At 35.3% G+C, this 17,616-nt stretch overlaps 1 protein-coding gene across 4 annotated transcripts in view; it reads left to right on the forward strand.

Moving 5' to 3' along the window:
• The window catches only part of LOC148178990 (ras-GEF domain-containing family member 1B-like), a 71,245-nt gene that overhangs the window by 44,507 nt on the left and 9,122 nt on the right, over nt 1-17,616 (forward strand). For 3 of the 4 annotated variants that reach the window (XM_088050837.1, XM_088050835.1, XM_088050834.1), the window contains one exon: nt 196-246. In XM_088050837.1, coding sequence (XP_087906963.1) covers nt 196-246 — 51 coding nt within the window. Of the gene's footprint in view, nt 1-195; nt 247-432; nt 751-17,616 lie in introns of those variants that run through there. The other variant, XM_088050836.1, reaches the window with a different exon arrangement.

The following is a 17,616-nucleotide window of genomic DNA, read 5'->3' on the forward strand; positions in this document are numbered from 1 at the left end:
ATTTTCCCAACCCTCCACAGAGCTTGTTAGTTTTTACATGCTCCATATTTTACTCACTATTAATTAGCGGCGGTTTACTTTATTGTAAGTTAAACCTATTAGTGCATTATATAATATTTCATAACTCCAAGCGCATTAATTACTTCCACATCTCAGCTGTACAGAAATTTAATTAATTTTTGTTTTTTTTTTTAGAGTAACAGAAGCCAACCTGCCATAGGTCTGAAACACACCCCAAAATCGAGGGTAAGTTTTCGATATCGAAGTATTGGCAAACATCCGCAATGTCACGAAATGATAGTTTCTGTTAATTTTGATTGTAAAAATGTTCAAAAACCGGTTGGACATTTTTCTCCTTTGCTTGGAAACCAGCGATCCTCTGCGTCGGCCGAAGCCTTTTAGCGCAGCCGGGTTTACACAATAGCAATGGCGGCGACTGTACAAGTGACTCATTCCATCAGTTACACTCAGTCTGTTGGAACGTTCGCACGCACCTTTACCGCGTTCTCGTATGTTTGTAAACAACATATGACTAATAAATCGCGTTTTTAGCGTTTTTTAATTAAAAACTTGACAATTTTTCTCAATTTCTGAGTGTATTTATTTGAAACAGTTTACCACGTGCGGTCAGCCATTAGTGTGTGTTTTGTTATTGTATTTTGTTTAAAAAATCTCAAGCCGACTATGATTGGAACGTTTTGTTTATGTTGATTTTTTGTTGTGTTCCTGCTGGTCTTACCATAAATTAAGGTATTTAAAAGTTTTTTTTCTAGTATCCGTGTCCACGAAGGAGCAAGTCACGACTTAAGAAGTTATTTTACCTTTAATTTCTTATTTTTTTGTGTTGTTGAACACGGAACAGGTACGGAGAAAGTCTTGTTCGGTCCAGTAATGTGTACTTTGTGGCGGGATCTCGTCTGTAGGTTCAAGCTGGTTTTATAAAGCAAATAAAAGCGAGATGCTCAACCTACCTGTACCTGCTCTCAGTTAGGTTAGGTATTTGCCTCAGTGTTTTTCTGCACGGATAAATTCCAAACGGATCGTTTACAATTTATATTTTGCTGTGTTGAATGTCTATAGTAATTAAAAGCACACGCAAAAAGTACTCGCTTTCAAAAATGAGCGTTTCGTAATTGCCGAGGGTCATTTAACATTTTTTAATTGCGGAAACACAGTGTACCATTAGGCTGTCAGAGCGAATCATTAATTTCAGCATCTGCATCTTTAATTATGATTCAATAAGAATCGAGGTGTGATATATTGCGAGCCTTGACTTTATGTCTTGACTTTCGTGCCTTGACATATATTTTCAGCATATAAATGCGATACAATAAAATTTAGTTTGATTCAGCAACCTTTTTTATGACCTGTACCCACTATAGACCGACAGAATCAATCACAGACATGCGAGTCTTTGTCATTGACTATCTTGATGTTGATTTGTCTGTTATCCTTTTGTGTACCACATATTTTTACCATTTATAGTAAACCTTAAAATTCAAGGTTGATAGGATTATAATTCGCGTGTTCCGGACAATACAATACAATTTCTGAACTTGAATGTAATAAAAATAAACATCTTAAATACAAATTGTGGTATTTCCTATTACACAATCATAACAAATTTTCGCTTTCTTGATTTTTCGAACTGTTCAATCTGTTTGTGTGGTCACGACTTACGTAACAGTAATAGTGAACAAAAATAGTATTACCAACCACGAAAGAATCACTCAGATTTCGTTTTATTCTTTTGGATTGTGGTTCCGACACCAATAGAGGGTTTTATGGTCAAATTCAGAATATCATTTGAAAAGAGATAGGCGGTCGCAGTGTGAGGATCAAAATGATTAGATTGCTAGGATATGAGAAACTCATGCTTGAAATAGGCTGGAATGCGGAAGAATCTTATCTTTACTGTGGTAAAATTGAAACTGGTAATGTCTTTTGAGATTTTAAGGTTCTAATTTAGGAAGTTTATTGTCTAATCGAACAAAAGATGGTGTATTATGAAAATTGCTTTCATTCTGCCCTATCATTAAAAAATACTCATATAATTACATAGTAAATCTTCAAAAAAATTCAGGTAAAAAATTAATGGATTCATCTCTTTATTTCAGTGCTATTTTTATGTTCACTAAACGTGTCGGTGCTGCTAAAAATGAAAGAAGTCAGTTACCTCGAAAACAAACGACCGCTTATTATTATTTATGGATTATATATTTATTTTTAAGTTCATGCAAAACTCCGACCGAAAGAATAAATCTTGAAATGAAAATAATCAATTTCTATAATGTTTCAACTTTTTTTCCCTCAATATTGTTTCGTATTTCTCGGCTACCGAAATTAAAGGAAACAAGGAAAATTAAGTTTGATCTTTAGTTATAAGTGCTCAAGTTTCTAATTTTTGCATGTTGACTGTCTACGCACTGAACTCGGTTTTCAGATTAAAAAATTTCAGACTTTCCTGTTTCCTAGATTTTAATTGTCAGATTTTAAACACATTGTAGAGTTTTAAAATTTAAATTATTTTTAGATTTTTAGTTTCTGATGTTATCAGCTTGTCTGAGAAATAATAAGTAAATAAGAGCGAAATAATAACATAATAAATAGGGGAGAGGGGGGCATAGTGGGAAACTTAACAATCAATTAGCCACGCATCTTAAAATAATAGAAATTAACAATTTTTTTTACTAAATGTCATAGACTAATGTATTGCGGATGATTTTTGTTGTACTTTTTTTGATTACAATACAAAACTTACGACATGTGAGCATTATTTTGAAAAATGGGATTTGCCCCGCTTTGGCCTGCACCTAGGGGTAAAGTGGGCTACCCTATGGAGAAATCAAATTTTTGAATAACTGTGTACCTACTTAGAAAAAGTAACATTTTAAAATTACTTAGGCATGAATGCATATTGCACATAAATGAGCAGCTTCATCATATTTAGCCACTACATTTGTATGACTAGATTTTAAAAAGACTTGCTCCCTAACTTCGCAAATTTTTTAAGGAAAACACTGTATTTCACATTTTGTTTTATAAAACATGCAGGTTTTCACACTTTGTTTTATAAAACACACGTGGTTAACTGTCAACTGACAACCAATCAAAACACGCTATTCGACTTTTTTCACGGCGTTTGATTTGAGCAGTAGGAGTGTTACCCCGCTATGCCCCGGTACCCCACTATGCCTCCCTCTCCCCTACTCTTAACATTTTTAAATATGAAAAAGTAAAAACCTGAGGATCGGTGTGCTTTGGGTACCTGAAGAAGCTCGAGGATGTAATCAGAATCTGAAACCTTGAAAATTTGAAAACGTACAGAAAAATAACTTTATACGAACTCTAGAATGACGTGTCTGGAATGTAGCAAAAATGTTTAAATTATACATAGCATAAACTGTTTCTAAGTAACTAATACCATATATTTAGACTGTAATGTCAAATATTTTTATTATTATTTATAATTGTTTTTACCTTGGATTAGTCTTTTTATTCTGAATTAAATTATGTGCTATAAAAAATATGTACTTAAATTTTATCCTGTTTGTTTATACAAAAGTAAAACAGTAATCTCAAAGTGTCTAAACTCATTATCCTTTTTTCAGTTACACTTTTGATCACTTTAAAAAATACAGGACATTCTATTTATTTTCATACTTTAAAATTTTTTTTTATCTTCCAACTTCTAAAATTTCGTAAAATTACGCACATGTATGTTAATGTTCTAGTATTATTCATATACCAAGGTGTATCTCTATTGACGTTCAAAAACGCGATAAAATTGGCAATAATTCTCTAAAAATACCGTTTTATGTTAGGAGTGCAGCTTTTCAACTAATAGGTGCGACTATTATAATTTTTTCGCAGATACTGAATCGCGAACACTTTAGGAATCCATTAAAAAGGCATTACATTTTATCACTCTGCAAATAATTTTCTTTTGCACTCAGTGAAAGATCAAACATTCTTCGCACATTCCTTCTGTACTACAACCGCAATCGACTGATATTTATAATGATGCATTTCCTGCCCTTTTCTTTAAATGACCTTTAAAAAGCGAAACTTTTTCATTTAATCGTAATTCGTTGTTTCTCTGTTTTGAAATTTATAGGTATCATTTTCCAACATTTAGGTTTGAGGATTAAGTTCCGTAACTTTAATAGTAAGAGATAATCCTTTATCACTGTCGTCCCATTCATAACTGTCTTCTCTGATATACTTATCGTCTTTACCCGAGTTATTTTTATTGTGTCTTTCATCGCTTCTATAAACGACAAAATTTCAGTTATGACGGAACTATTTCCATGCCGCATGCTCGAATATCTGACGTCAGTAATTAGAGACAAAACAGAAACTTTTTTTAGTTGTCCCGGATATTAGTTTTTAGCTAAAAAGAACAATAAACTTTACTTGGCAACATTAACATTTTGGCAAATTGTGAAACTTCGATAAGCTAAGGTCAACTGGATTTAATTCCCTATTCTGTTATCAGAGCATTTGAAATCGCCGTAGTTGGAGTCAACGATCAACGTAATTGCAACCGCAACATGTATATTAGTTTAAACTAGAAGCTATCCACATCCTCGCTTTAAATGTCAAAAAATGGAAATCTAACAACTTTCATTTCGTGCTGTTATTGTGGAGCTTTCGAAGTCGGTATCAGAAAACGTGTCGCATCTTCTCAATGCGCTTAGATAAACCTTGAGATGAACACTGAACAAATTTGACTTCTAGTTGCTAAAATGATCTCACAGTGACCGTGGGTGTATGTTTACGTCGGTTTTTTTTTTGGGTTTGTCTGAAGGTGTTTATTTTAGCTCCTGTGATCATAACGGGTTGTTTTTATTGTACTAAATTATCAAAGTTTAAGTGGGTTTGTTTGTTGACGCCTAAAACGAAAAAGGATGAGTGATGACATGAGAAGGTTTGGTCGTGATTTTAGTATCGGTAAATTCTTGGCGTTCTAGAAATGAAAGAAAGTATCACCTTTTAAGGCATGAATATAACGCTTGTGCGTTTTTGTAAAAACATCGTTTCCGTGTCTATTGTTCACACGAAACAATACAGTCTTTATATTGAAGCTTATTTTCTATATTGTCAGGCGTTGTACTTCCTGATTAGTTGAGAGATTTATATGAGGTGAGACGACTGAATCAAGGACGGGCGTTAAACGTGGTTAAACTGCAGTGGGAATTTATGTTGAAATGAAATTCAATTTTCTTTTGACGACTTATATTGTTAAAGATAGTTGCTCGGATCTGATAGTCATATTTCGTCTGCAGGAAAAGTGTTGGCCACTTAGAATGCGATAAAAACGTCTACCCAGATTTACATTAACATACCAAGTGTCATTAGCCTTTAATCAATATTTACCGAGTGATTCGTTTTCTTGAGTTTCAGGAAGTTTCACTCAGTATTTAACCAACATTTCTCTAGGTTTACAATTACAATTTATTGATTGTCTACACAGCGAATGATGAACTCTCTGATCAGTTGTAATAGGCTACCGGACACCAGAAAAATAGATGCATTTTATTATGTTTATGAGTTACGTATACGCATGAATCAATTATCAAACAGATTTTTTGTTCTCCAAAGGTCGGAATTATTAGCTAAATATTCGTTTGAAATCCAGCTTCGCGCTGTTAGTTTAAATAAGTCTTCAGTGACTACGTCATAACTCCTTTCTATGCATATGAATTGAGAAAACGCATACGTCAACGGAATGTTGCATTGGTGAGAGTGAGATAGAGTAATCGTTATAATTCCTAACTGGTTTCCGATTTATAGCACACTTGTGTCAACCAATCAGAAGTTTTGTTTTCATAAGTCAGGTCAGGAATCATCTGCACCGAACGTCATCTGTCCATTTTCGCTTTTCGATTATTGCAGCCCTAAAGTAAGAAAGATACAAAAACTGCAGCAATTCACGTTCTGCACACACATTTTATGCATTCATAACCTCAATTCAAACTCAACTTCATCGTTTTCAACAATGACCTCGGCATTACCTGTACAGCCAATAGGCGTCGACTAAGAAGTTGTTACGTCACCAAGGCGCGTGTTTGAAACTATCCATTTTTTAAATAATTTTTTTTGGTATAAATAAAGTGCGCAAAAAAAAATGGACACTGATTTTTAATGTTTTCAGACTGGACAGATTTATTTTTTGAAATAAAAAAAAAACAGTCCGGTAGCCTATTGATAAAATGGTCAAAGCTTTGACCACTCCTAACGATCTACATTCGCCTGAAAATTCGTTTGAAATTATTGAAACATCAACTAATGGAAGGACCGACCAGGCAACATGCATTCGCGTTTCAAAATAAACTCTAGTACACCCTACTATCTATCAGAGCTCTCATTTCACATACTGCATATTTAATTGGATACTTGTTCTGGTGGAACAAGTGCAGATAAAGAGTTAAAAGCAGCTCTAGTTACTCTTGATGAATATTTGAACAAGCTGAAATGGCGAGGAGGGCCAGTTCCGGTGGGTGTAAATGACCTTTCCATTTTTCAGTTTTCGGCGTGGCGTTTTCCGGTAGGACACTGAACTGATTCTAATTTGCTTACAGATCCAGCGATTTTCTTTATGAATTTATTACCATAATTACCGCGGATTATGACTACAATAAAAATTATTTGTATTCAGCGATGGTTAACACAATATCAGTTTCACTCAACATTCCATAATATTGAATTCTTTTTTATTCAGCCTGAAGGTCTCTCAGCTTAACTACACCGAAGATCTTACGTGCAGCATCTGTACGGTAACATTAGATACATATCTACTTGAAAATAAATTGCAGATGTCTTCTGATTTTACTTTCAAATAAATTACTGCATTTATAAATTGACTTCCTGCGGATATTTCGTAATCCTTTACGTAATTGTTCGGTAATTACTGAAGAGTTTGAAACGCAAAACTGCAATTGAAGTATATAAATATATCTGTTCTGTTTTTCTTAGATAAGAGAAATTCTCTGAAGTAATTGTAGCCACCATGTGTGTGATCACTTATTTTTTATCATTGGCGTCAAAACCACAGACCCACTTCTAGTATTACAGTTCTTTGTGGCTAAGCCCAAAAATGTGGATGTTTCTCATGTTGGCGTGTTTTGTATTTGCTTCTATAGCTCTGGGACGCGTCCTAATTAAATTGTCTCTGTACTGTCAGGTTTCTTTATGTTCAGTGTTTGTAAAAGAGGAGTCAGTGTCAATACTAACGGTTTAGATAAATATAAATAAAAATTCCTTGGTGGGACTTACCCGAGGAGTTACCGTTAGCACCGATAAGAAAAAAAAACAATTTCGAGGGATGATTGATGTAGCCGTCACAATAAAGCAATTATTTTATTTGAGTACTTTCATCCTCGTTTTGACTACGCCGAGATTCGTTCATTTCGTCTTTAATTTCGTTCATCCTCTCGTTGTTAAATATGATTACTGTCGCTATAATTTTCATTCCTTTTTGTCCGTTGACAATAACGCGTTAACAAAGGGCAAAAAATCTCTAGAGTAAACAGAAAATAGGTCAACGTCACACAATGAATTTGTTTATAATGTCGCTCAGGAAGCACGGGCCAGTGGTTAGACCTTTTATTTTGAGCGAGTGTGATTCTCTGATTAAAAACTCATTACGTTGGAGTCTGTCTAATCAAATTGTGATGGCAGAACAAAAACTTTGACATAAGTTAATTAACTTTGTGACGAGTCGCTTGAAAGATAATTATAACGCACCTTAGTGTTGTTGCAAATGTGGTATGATAGACACGTGTAAAATGTCTTCGCCTTTTTGTATTCTAATGTTTTTTTGTTGTTTTAAATGATGCATAATGTAAAATAGACACGTTTTCCTTGAGATTGGATCACGCACTTGTTACTGTCGACTGCCAATCAATGTATCTTTCTTGTCAACATTGCCGCAACATAAATAAATGGTCTAATTGTTTAGTTTTTGCATTCACCGAGTAACTTCTAAAGAGCCGACTTCATGGGGGCTGTTGATGCATGGGCACAAAAATATAAATAAATAAATAAATAAATAAGGTAAAAAGCGGACTGTACAACGGTTTTGCATTCCTTTTAATTTGTTGAACCTTTGTTCAATATCAACAACATTACAGTAATGCCAAAAAACTAAACAGAAACTTAATCTACTTGAAATGTTTGTAGTGGCGTGCCAGAGAATTCGTATTACCTGGTTTTATTGTTGCAAAATATGAAGTGATAAGGTGAAAATTCCACTGCTCTGAACCAGTAATACGCATTCGGATGGTAAACAATATTACTCATAGCTCTTATTTTTTATTAGATCCTATTGTATGAAATCTGCTGCTAGTGCTAGTTTTGAAATTCAATCACACACTGTAGGTTCATATGTGACTCACTGGCGGAGCACTAGTGAATTTATAATTAGCAATGAATCATTGATAAGAAGTCCAAGTTCAGGTTCAAATCTTTTCCATGTGAATAAATATGTAATAACCAGTGTTAAGTAATAAATTGATAATATTCATTTTTCCTCTTACATAATAAACACTCAAATATTTAATTTATTTCGAAGACTTTCATTGGACTGACCTCATAAATTAGTTTCTTGTGCGTTCACTGAATTTTAATTGCTCTCTCTTCCGGATATTTCACATTTGAATCGTAATTTTTAGGTCGAACGTAGCTACATCTTATCAATGCATTAGGGCAAGTAAATATTTGAAAAACTAGATTTTTTGTTAATATTGTTAGGCGCCGATATGGGAAAATAGATAAGTTGTCATTTGACTTGACGTTATGTAATGTAAAGGAAAACTTGAATAATTGATTGGTTGTCAACAAGGATAATTAAATGGTAACGCCAAAGTACAAACAATTGCTCATTTAATTAGAGGTCATTACGTCAAATCGATGGACTATTTTCAGTATTTTACGTCTTTTTCATGTCGTTTTTAGATGTTTAAGCCTTTCAGTGTTTCTAGAAGAAGAGCCACCGACTGACCTGTCGTAATATTCACAGCGATAACGCATATCTCGAGCTAAGGTAACAATCACAGTTTCGCTGAGTAGAAGCTCTTGTAGCTCATCTGCTAAATCGCGCATTTTCTGCATCTGACACCTTGTTCTCAGCGATTCTGGCCAGCTGCAAAAAGCATCTGCTTGCGTCGCGTCGTTGGCTTCGTGGACAAAATTACAACGTGGTTTAACAATCATGCACGCCAATAATTACTACAAAAAGTGGTCGAATAAATCTTTCAGGGTCTGCGTGTATTAAACCAGATTTTTTTAGGAGCCGAGCCATATCTGGCTACATTGTATTGCAAACCATAAATAATATTTAAATTTGTTTAGACATTCTCGATTTGGTTCCCCATAAATTGAAACTTTGTTTGTGTACTGGAGTGGTTCGTAAACTCCAGTCTGGCGGAGTTCCCGAAGAAGTACCACTTGTGATTCATTATGAATTCATTAAAGCACTTGTTTATTTATTGGAAGTCTGCTCTCGTTTGGCCCGTAACTACTTCCGAAGTCCCATTACCATAATTAGTTTTTCTGGATTTGCCTGCTTTGGAGTGGCTCTGTACTTAATACTAGTAATTATGTTTACAAGCTGTGTGGTAATAAATGTGCAATATTGGCAACTACACATCCGTGCTGTAAATAAATCTTCCTCCTCTATCGCAGCAAAATTATTTATCCACTTATTACGAAAATGCCGATTTAATCTTTTCCTCTGTCACGACTTCCATCAAACTAAGACCATATTGTTTAAGATCGGCGAAAATCGTCTTTGACGTTCTTGCCTTTGAGCATTAGTTAATCAAATCACTTTCCACCTCATCTCCTTTCCTACTATGATCGCTGTGCCTGTCTTCCGTTATAACTTCATTGTTTTATTCGCCTAGAAGGAAATTGCTAGGAAATTCCACCGACTTTAATGACGCATTTCGGTTAGATTGCCTTTGCCTAAAATTTTAAGGCTTTATTAATCAGTAGATGCTTCAATAGCCAATAACATACACATTGATTTACCCACTTCGCGCATAAAGCAAACAAACGATACGTGCTCCAAAACTTGAATCAATAGAGCTTTTGATGTGCAGCAAAGCAGTATTTTTACATCCATATGAACAATACATTTGAATCTGTGCTGTTCATACAGTCAGTACTTGTAGGTTCTATTTTTTTGTCACGATTTCATGCTTCGTGGAGCTAATGAAACGAGTTGAACAGGCACCTTAATCCTTTGTTAAAATTGATGTTGTTAAAAAACAGCTTTAATTTTAATCTCGCACTGTTAAATATTGCATCGAATACGCATTTGTAATGTGAGCTACCGCGGTGGGGTCCCACCTAATTACAATTTGGAAGGGTTAAATGGTCAATGTTGCTGTTTAAAATTGAGCAAACATTTATTTTGGTTCCGTTATATAATACCAGGGTGTGACACTTTTAATTAAATTTGTTTTTGTATCAGCTAAACCTAGCCTATCAAGTTTCTGCTCTCGCATGTCTCATTAGAGCGTTAAATGTCTTACAAGCGTCCGTAACTGCTCTTCAATAATTACAATCTGCACTCCCATCTCCACATTTCACATCTTAACCGTCAACATAAAATATGATCAATGCTCAGACCCCAAAGATCGCAGATCAATCTTGAAGACACTAACAACGTTCGTGTTTAACCACGGAGGGTCATTTTCATCCCTCTTGCACATGATGAATTTCGTATACTTTCGCCATCTTTTCGACTACGTGTGTTCTTCAAATGCATTGGGGTTGATGCACTCGTATTCTTGTAGAGGAAGGCGGTATCGATGACTCACATTAGGGGAATTTATTCTCCAAGGGTGAAGACTGAATCAAGGGGAGGGTGAAGATGTCTGGTAGATATATATTGTGCTGGAAAAAATATTGCATTCATAAGATTTATTTCTAACGTGACAATTACTATAAAGGGGGTTGTTGCGGCGACTTATCGTCTAGAAAAATGCACGAAACTGGAAGCAGTAGCACATACCAGACGTTTTATGTAAATAAGAAAGCAATAAAAAAGCAACACGCATTACGATTAAGATCTGTTGAAAACAGTTTTGGTGGAAAACAAATCTCGTAATTGTAGTGGCTGTGACGTCGCAGTGTCCGTTCTTGACATTTCCAATAACATTTCTCTAGAACTTGGCGAACCGTTTCAACGGGGAACGTTCGATCCAAATTAGGTTCCTAGATTCTCGACAGTTCTTTTGCTCCCTATTTCATCGCGAATGTTTTACAGGACCACACTTTCAGCTATTGTTGTTTTAATCAATAGGCTCCACATCTGTTTGATGCAGTACAACGAATGTAAAGAATTTTGTGTGTAAAACTAATCAACTGAAATTGCATTGAGTTATGGTCGTTGGGGCTTTCAGGAAATTTAGTTTTTTGCTGATAAATGAAACTTCCTTATTTCATTTATTTAAGTGTGAAATACTCAGTTAATGACGTTGTTCACCATTTTGATGAGTGACATTTATTTCCTGTAGATGGGAGTAATGCGGAGACTAATAAATGCGCCCAAGAAGGGTGCTCGTAATAGAAATTCAAATCTACGGTTTTCAAATCAAGCAGCTCTTGTGATGTTAATCTAGACTCCTCTGATTGAAAGAAGTTGTTTGCATCGTTTTGATATTATGATTTTGGAATGTATTGCAAGCTGCAACGACGTTTTTTCAACAACTAAATCAATAATTGCTAAATTTGTCTCTATAATGAACTGGAGAAACATCTGCTTCTCGCATTTAATAAAGTACTCGTCAGATTTATTCCCTTATTTACCACCTTGTCCTGTTCTGCTACCTTTCAGGAGCAGCTGAAAGTTCTTTGATGATTGGATGGCACGTCTCGTCTTGATTAAATTTCTGCGATTTCTCCGATGAGACATCAATCTGTATTAATTTTCAAGACGCTAGTGATTTTGATGAAAGGATCTCGAATTTGACCCTGTTAACACGGTCATTGCTCTTTGATTATTTTTCGGGAATTTGGGGCCACTTTTATTTATATGTCACGAATTTAATCAACACTGATAGACTTCAATAGAAACTGTTTTCACGTCGCGTATTCGTTCTAACCACCCATAGGGAAGCATATTTGAGATCGATGTGGATGGGACAGCCTGAAGTGGCATAAAATTAGTGTAGCATATCTTGTTCTCGTTAAATTTTATGAGGAACAACGTTCGTAAAATTATCCAGTGGTTTTTATGGAGAAAAATAAACATTTATGATTTGCTTTGTCCAGTCTTTCGCAAACTCAACAGTTTTACATATCGAAGTTCTCTTCACCAACTGTTTTCGCGACATTCCCATTGGTATTGTTTGTCGACAGTAATATGGGTCTTTAAGACACGTATGATGGATGTACCTACATATCTTGTTTACAGGAAAAAGTAGGTTTCTTGACAGTGCCAGTGTGGGGAAATAAAGGTACGGTATAATACGTGCCTTTATTTGCAATTGTCCTGTTTACTTACCAACTATTGATTTGCAAAAAAGGCACGCACACAGCCATGCCGTATGCTTTATCACGTAACATGTGTGAGACAATTTCACAATTTTGTTCCATGTAACTGAACCAAAGCCGCGATCCATACTGTGATTGAATTTTTAACAGAATTATTTACGATCGGATATTCATCTCTGCCAACAAAGGATAATGTGATGCTAGGATAACGAACAAATTCGCCGTACATTATTGTATTTACCGGTTCATTGTTGTCTGAGAAACCGAAGTATTCCTAATTGAATAAACGAAATTGTCTGCTTGATACGTCAGAAATTCTTTTGTAAATAGATTAGTTTGATCTTTAAATCGACCGGTCCCAATTTCACTTAGCTGAAACTGCGTGCGTAACAGGGAAATCTTGCAGATAAAGTTTTCATGAAATCAATTAAAATTTACATAACCGTTTGCTACTCTAATTTCATTAACTTTTTGACAAAGTAAGGAGGTAAAGACTAACTTAAACACATTAAGCAGATGAGTTTCGTGTTCAAAGAGTCAACATATTCATGCAGAAATTTTATTTGAATTAGTAACGAGACAACTTCAAAGAGTTTTGAAGTGAAATAGTATCTAATTAAGGTTTTACGTTTGTGTATAATATCAAATATTTCCACTAGGAAAAATTCTAATGAGAGAAAGGCGAAAATGACGTAAGATAAGCTTTGCAGCTGTCTCTCAGACTATAAGAATAATTAAAAAATTAAATGCGTTAAATAGCATTCACTTTGCTTGAATACAAATTTGATTTTACTTCTCCATTTTCGCAAGTGCTTTCATTTGACAATAGAGTGAAAAATTCTTTCAAAAGTTTAAACACAAAGTTATGACTTTTTATGGCAATAATAATTATTTGTCGGTGAACGGTAAGATTTAATGCGACCACGGTATAAACAAGTTTTATGATCTTTTTGATATCGCCTGTAATTTGGTATTATACGTTCAAGCCACATAATGCACAACATAATTTTTCTCCTATAGAAAAGCTAACTCGACTCAATTTGATTTGTCTCCGGTCTCATATTTTATTCCATCAGTTGTCAATATAAAACCAATAAATTACAACTCGGAAATTGCTCCTATAGATAACCCATATATCCGCACTCCGCGTACAGCAGGATATTGAAGTGATGCATTCATAACTTGTATAAATTATGAATAAACAAGAATAGGTTTGCGCTTCGTCTGAACGATCTTTTTACTGTTATTTTCGACGTGTCACTGTTGGGGGTGCACATTTCGACCCTGAAGTGCCATATGGCTTATGTTAACACGTAAGTGTTGATTGAGGTCGCGCCACTGTTTTTATGGACTGTTACTTCGCCTTGTGGATTTCGAGTGCACTTTTGCCGTCTTCCGCACACCCTACATGCACTTTCCTATTTTTCTTACATTTCGCACTTCACTATAGTGCAAACACTTTTTGGTTTATTTTGTGGTGCCTGTCGACGCACTACAAACGTATTTACTTTCACGCTTGGGGCGTCGCGACGAATTTTCCAACACTCTTTATTGTTCCAAGTTGAAAAGTTTATTATTGTCAGCCTCGAAAAGTTATGAGACGTTCGTGCTGGTTGTGCTTAATAAATTTATAAGGCGACGGAATTTCGGTTCCGTGCGATAAGAGTTGAGTGATTTCTTCGTTTCGTGAATGATAGAATTCACGCCAGGTCTCTTGTGGTGTATCACAGCATGGAGTGATCAATCAAATGTAAATTCAGTCGAATTGGTTATTCCGTTAAATTGTCTTCCTGCTGGAATTGTCAATTAGTGGGAATTGTTTTCTTCCCCTATTGTTTACACGCGTGGCTACTGTTTAACTTTTCTTTAATGCTGTTTTATCTTCCAGCACCACGTGACTGTCAGTTTGGTTAGGTAGTTTTAATTCAATTAGAATGATAAATGGTCAATACATTCTCATAATTAAATCGACCTAAATTGACTATTTAATCTTGTGCGTGACGCAGCAGACGGTTCTTCATTTATGTTTTACTATTTTACCAGTTCACTCACAACTTTCAGGCTGTTGTTTATAAATAGTATTTCTATAATCTTCCCGGTTCACACGGTAATGGATCGGAGCCATTATCTTCCATACCATCAATTGTGGCATTCGAAATAGCCATGTCAAACCTTCTGTAGTAGGCGTAAAGAAATGTACCTATTAATATCTAATGTATTTTCTTTTATGAGACTATGAAAGAGGAACATCACTAGGAGTTCCTTCGCGTCTGGAATTTAACGAACATTTTTCATCTCAGTTATTTCCTTGACTAACGGGGCGGATCGGGCCATCTGCTTTGAAATTTCGCAATTTGATAATTGAAATCTCCAGTTTGGTTTTTGCGTCACAGATTACCAGCCAGTACCAATCAATTAGTTTCATGATCATGATCACAAATTTTACAACCTGCAGTTTTATGCTGTTGATTTTCATGGGAAAGAGTCCACTCGATTGTGTCATTGCAATAATCTGTAACCTATAATTGTAGCATTAAAATGTCACTGCACGCAATTCCCATCTGTACGATGTCAGCTCTGGAATTCGTCAAGGTTTAGTGTCTGTCCAAGTCGGCATATTTATCCCGATTTAAATTGCCCATTGGAAATAGTCACATTAGCATGATAAAACCGTTCATCAATCACACTTGTATTTTGTCAGATGTAAATGGGAGCAGACAAGATCCTAGCAAGGTCGCATTTCAACACGACCGGTCCTGTTCGAACTTAGGGATTAACACCCAGACATGCCAGGGTGTCCAAGCGTCAGTTCGTGAGAATTATTCGATTTTCAAGATCCGAATTGCAAATTTCGTCAAAATCGAGTTTTTCTGCAGCTGTCGATACACAATCTTAACGACGGTAATTGAATTAATGCAGTTGCACAGTTTACTTTTCTTCAGAATGTGATGTTGCGTGAGATAGTTTAACGAAAGGATTCAAAGTTACCAATCAGTTACCAGTTGAATTAATCGCCTTGGCCACAGCTAATTAGTTAAACACACTCGCGTAATCCTTTAGGAGTGTACGATACGCATCATAAATTTCCCACAAATCCAAAGCGACAAAGACATTTGTTGCAAATGGTTCAGTATATGAGAGCAGTTTAATCAGATTTTATCCTTGTGATGACCTTTATTACGCAATATCATTACATGGGCCGTGTAACATCTGGCTCTGATAAAATATCTATGCAAAAGAGGAGGCTCTCTTGTCTTTGAGTTATAGATGCGTGAGGAATTTCCATGAATCCTAATCTTTTTGCATTTTATACACATCAGCGCCGTGTTATGTTTAATTTATATCTGTTGTGGTAAATAAGTTACAATGTTCAAAGCGCTTGGAGGTGTCAAATAACTGCACGTAGTTAAAAGAAAGTGTAAAATTTTTTTCAACGGCTCTGTTCTTAACTTGATCGCATTTCTTCCTGCATTTACATAATGACCAACACTAATTACCACAAACGAGTGGAAAAATAGACATTGCAACTAAAGAATTATAGTTCAGATACGCGGACTAATGACGGTTTTGCGCAGACCACCAGTTACTAACCTTCTCCTTAATTGATCAATAATTAATTTAATGATGGTTAATTCTCCACATGTCTTTATAAGAACATGCTAAGGTTACGTAACACGGTAGCTTTAGTTGACGTTTTTTAAGTACTCTGTACTCTGCTAATTACACCTACTTATCCACCCAAACGTTGAACAGCCAACTTCATTCACTTTCACATTTATTAGATGTAGTGTTCCTTGTAATTATGTTACTTTCGCACCTGATTTGCTTCCAGAACGTTTGTTGCGAATCCAAATACTTGGTTTAAATTTAACCGTTTCAAAAGGAACTATTCTTTGAGCATGAAAACGGATTAGTTTCGATAGCATAGCGATAAATTAAAACCGTGGCAAAGTGGAGTTTTAGAAATTCGTGACACTGGCTCAAGTAAAATGCTTCCATTAAATTTTACAGGCGTATAGTCGGCGCCAAAGGACATTCAAATGAGCGCCTGTTTTAACGGTGCATTTCTTTGTAGTGGTGGCGGTAAATTTACTTTTTTATAAAGTCTGCAGTTTTGCATGACTATGCATAATCTGTTTGTGATCGGTGAAGATTGCAAGGGCTGCATGATGCGGAACTAAGGGAGGTCTAATCGGGATTTTACAGTCTTCAATGCTTAACTGTTTTGATTTACTTTGTTGTGGGTGTGATTCATTAGAAAATGAACTGACATATTATTAGGGTCAAGGCATTAAGAACTACTCATATTAATTTTGAATTATTAGAGTTGTTTACAGCTTTTGTGGAGTAGTTTTTATTAAAATAGATCTACAGGAGAATAGAAATTCGTGGTTCCTTAAACGCCAATGGTTCCTTGATGTCACGATATCTAGGTCAGCAGATGTATCAGATAACATCGAAAACTTTACTTCCACGATACCCACACATAATGTGATGTAATAAAGCCTTGTTTACGCTAACCGACCTAATCCGTCTTAGAAGTTCACACTAAATGACGCAAAGAAGATACTCTGATAGAATGCACGTAGCTCAAAACGTGTGTCCAATTTTTATTAACCACAGTAAGTGTGATATTGATAACTAATTGAGAAATTATGTGAAGCCAATAAAAGAGAAAGCAGGACAATAAAACTAACTGTGTTTGAGTTGCGAAATGTTTGAATTTATTGATACGAATTATACTAGACACTATTGGAATAAAACACTACTGGAAGCTCCTTTTACGCTTTAAATAAGGTAATTTATGTCAATTTTTTATGAATCTCGCCTGTACAATTATTTTGTGTCGTTTATTTTTACTGCAGACTGGCTTTTGGAGTTACTTAATTATTTATCTCGTTTGTTGTTTCCTTTGATCATTATGTTCTGGCAAAACTCCACTCAACCAAATTGATACGTTAACATGTAAAGGTGCATAGAAGGTTTATTCCCTGTTAAATAACTTTTGTAACCCTACATAATTAAAGAATCCGTAGCCAGAGGTCACAACACGCGTTGCCATCACTTTGTGTTAAAATTTAAATGAGCGTAAAGCAGAAACTTGAATTA

The sequence above is a fragment of the Gnatocerus cornutus genome, chromosome 2 (genome assembly GCF_029298725.1).
Source record: "Gnatocerus cornutus isolate USDA-ARS CGAHR chromosome 2, icGnaCorn1.1, whole genome shotgun sequence".
In the NCBI taxonomy this organism is placed as follows: domain Eukaryota; kingdom Metazoa; phylum Arthropoda; class Insecta; order Coleoptera; family Tenebrionidae; genus Gnatocerus; species Gnatocerus cornutus.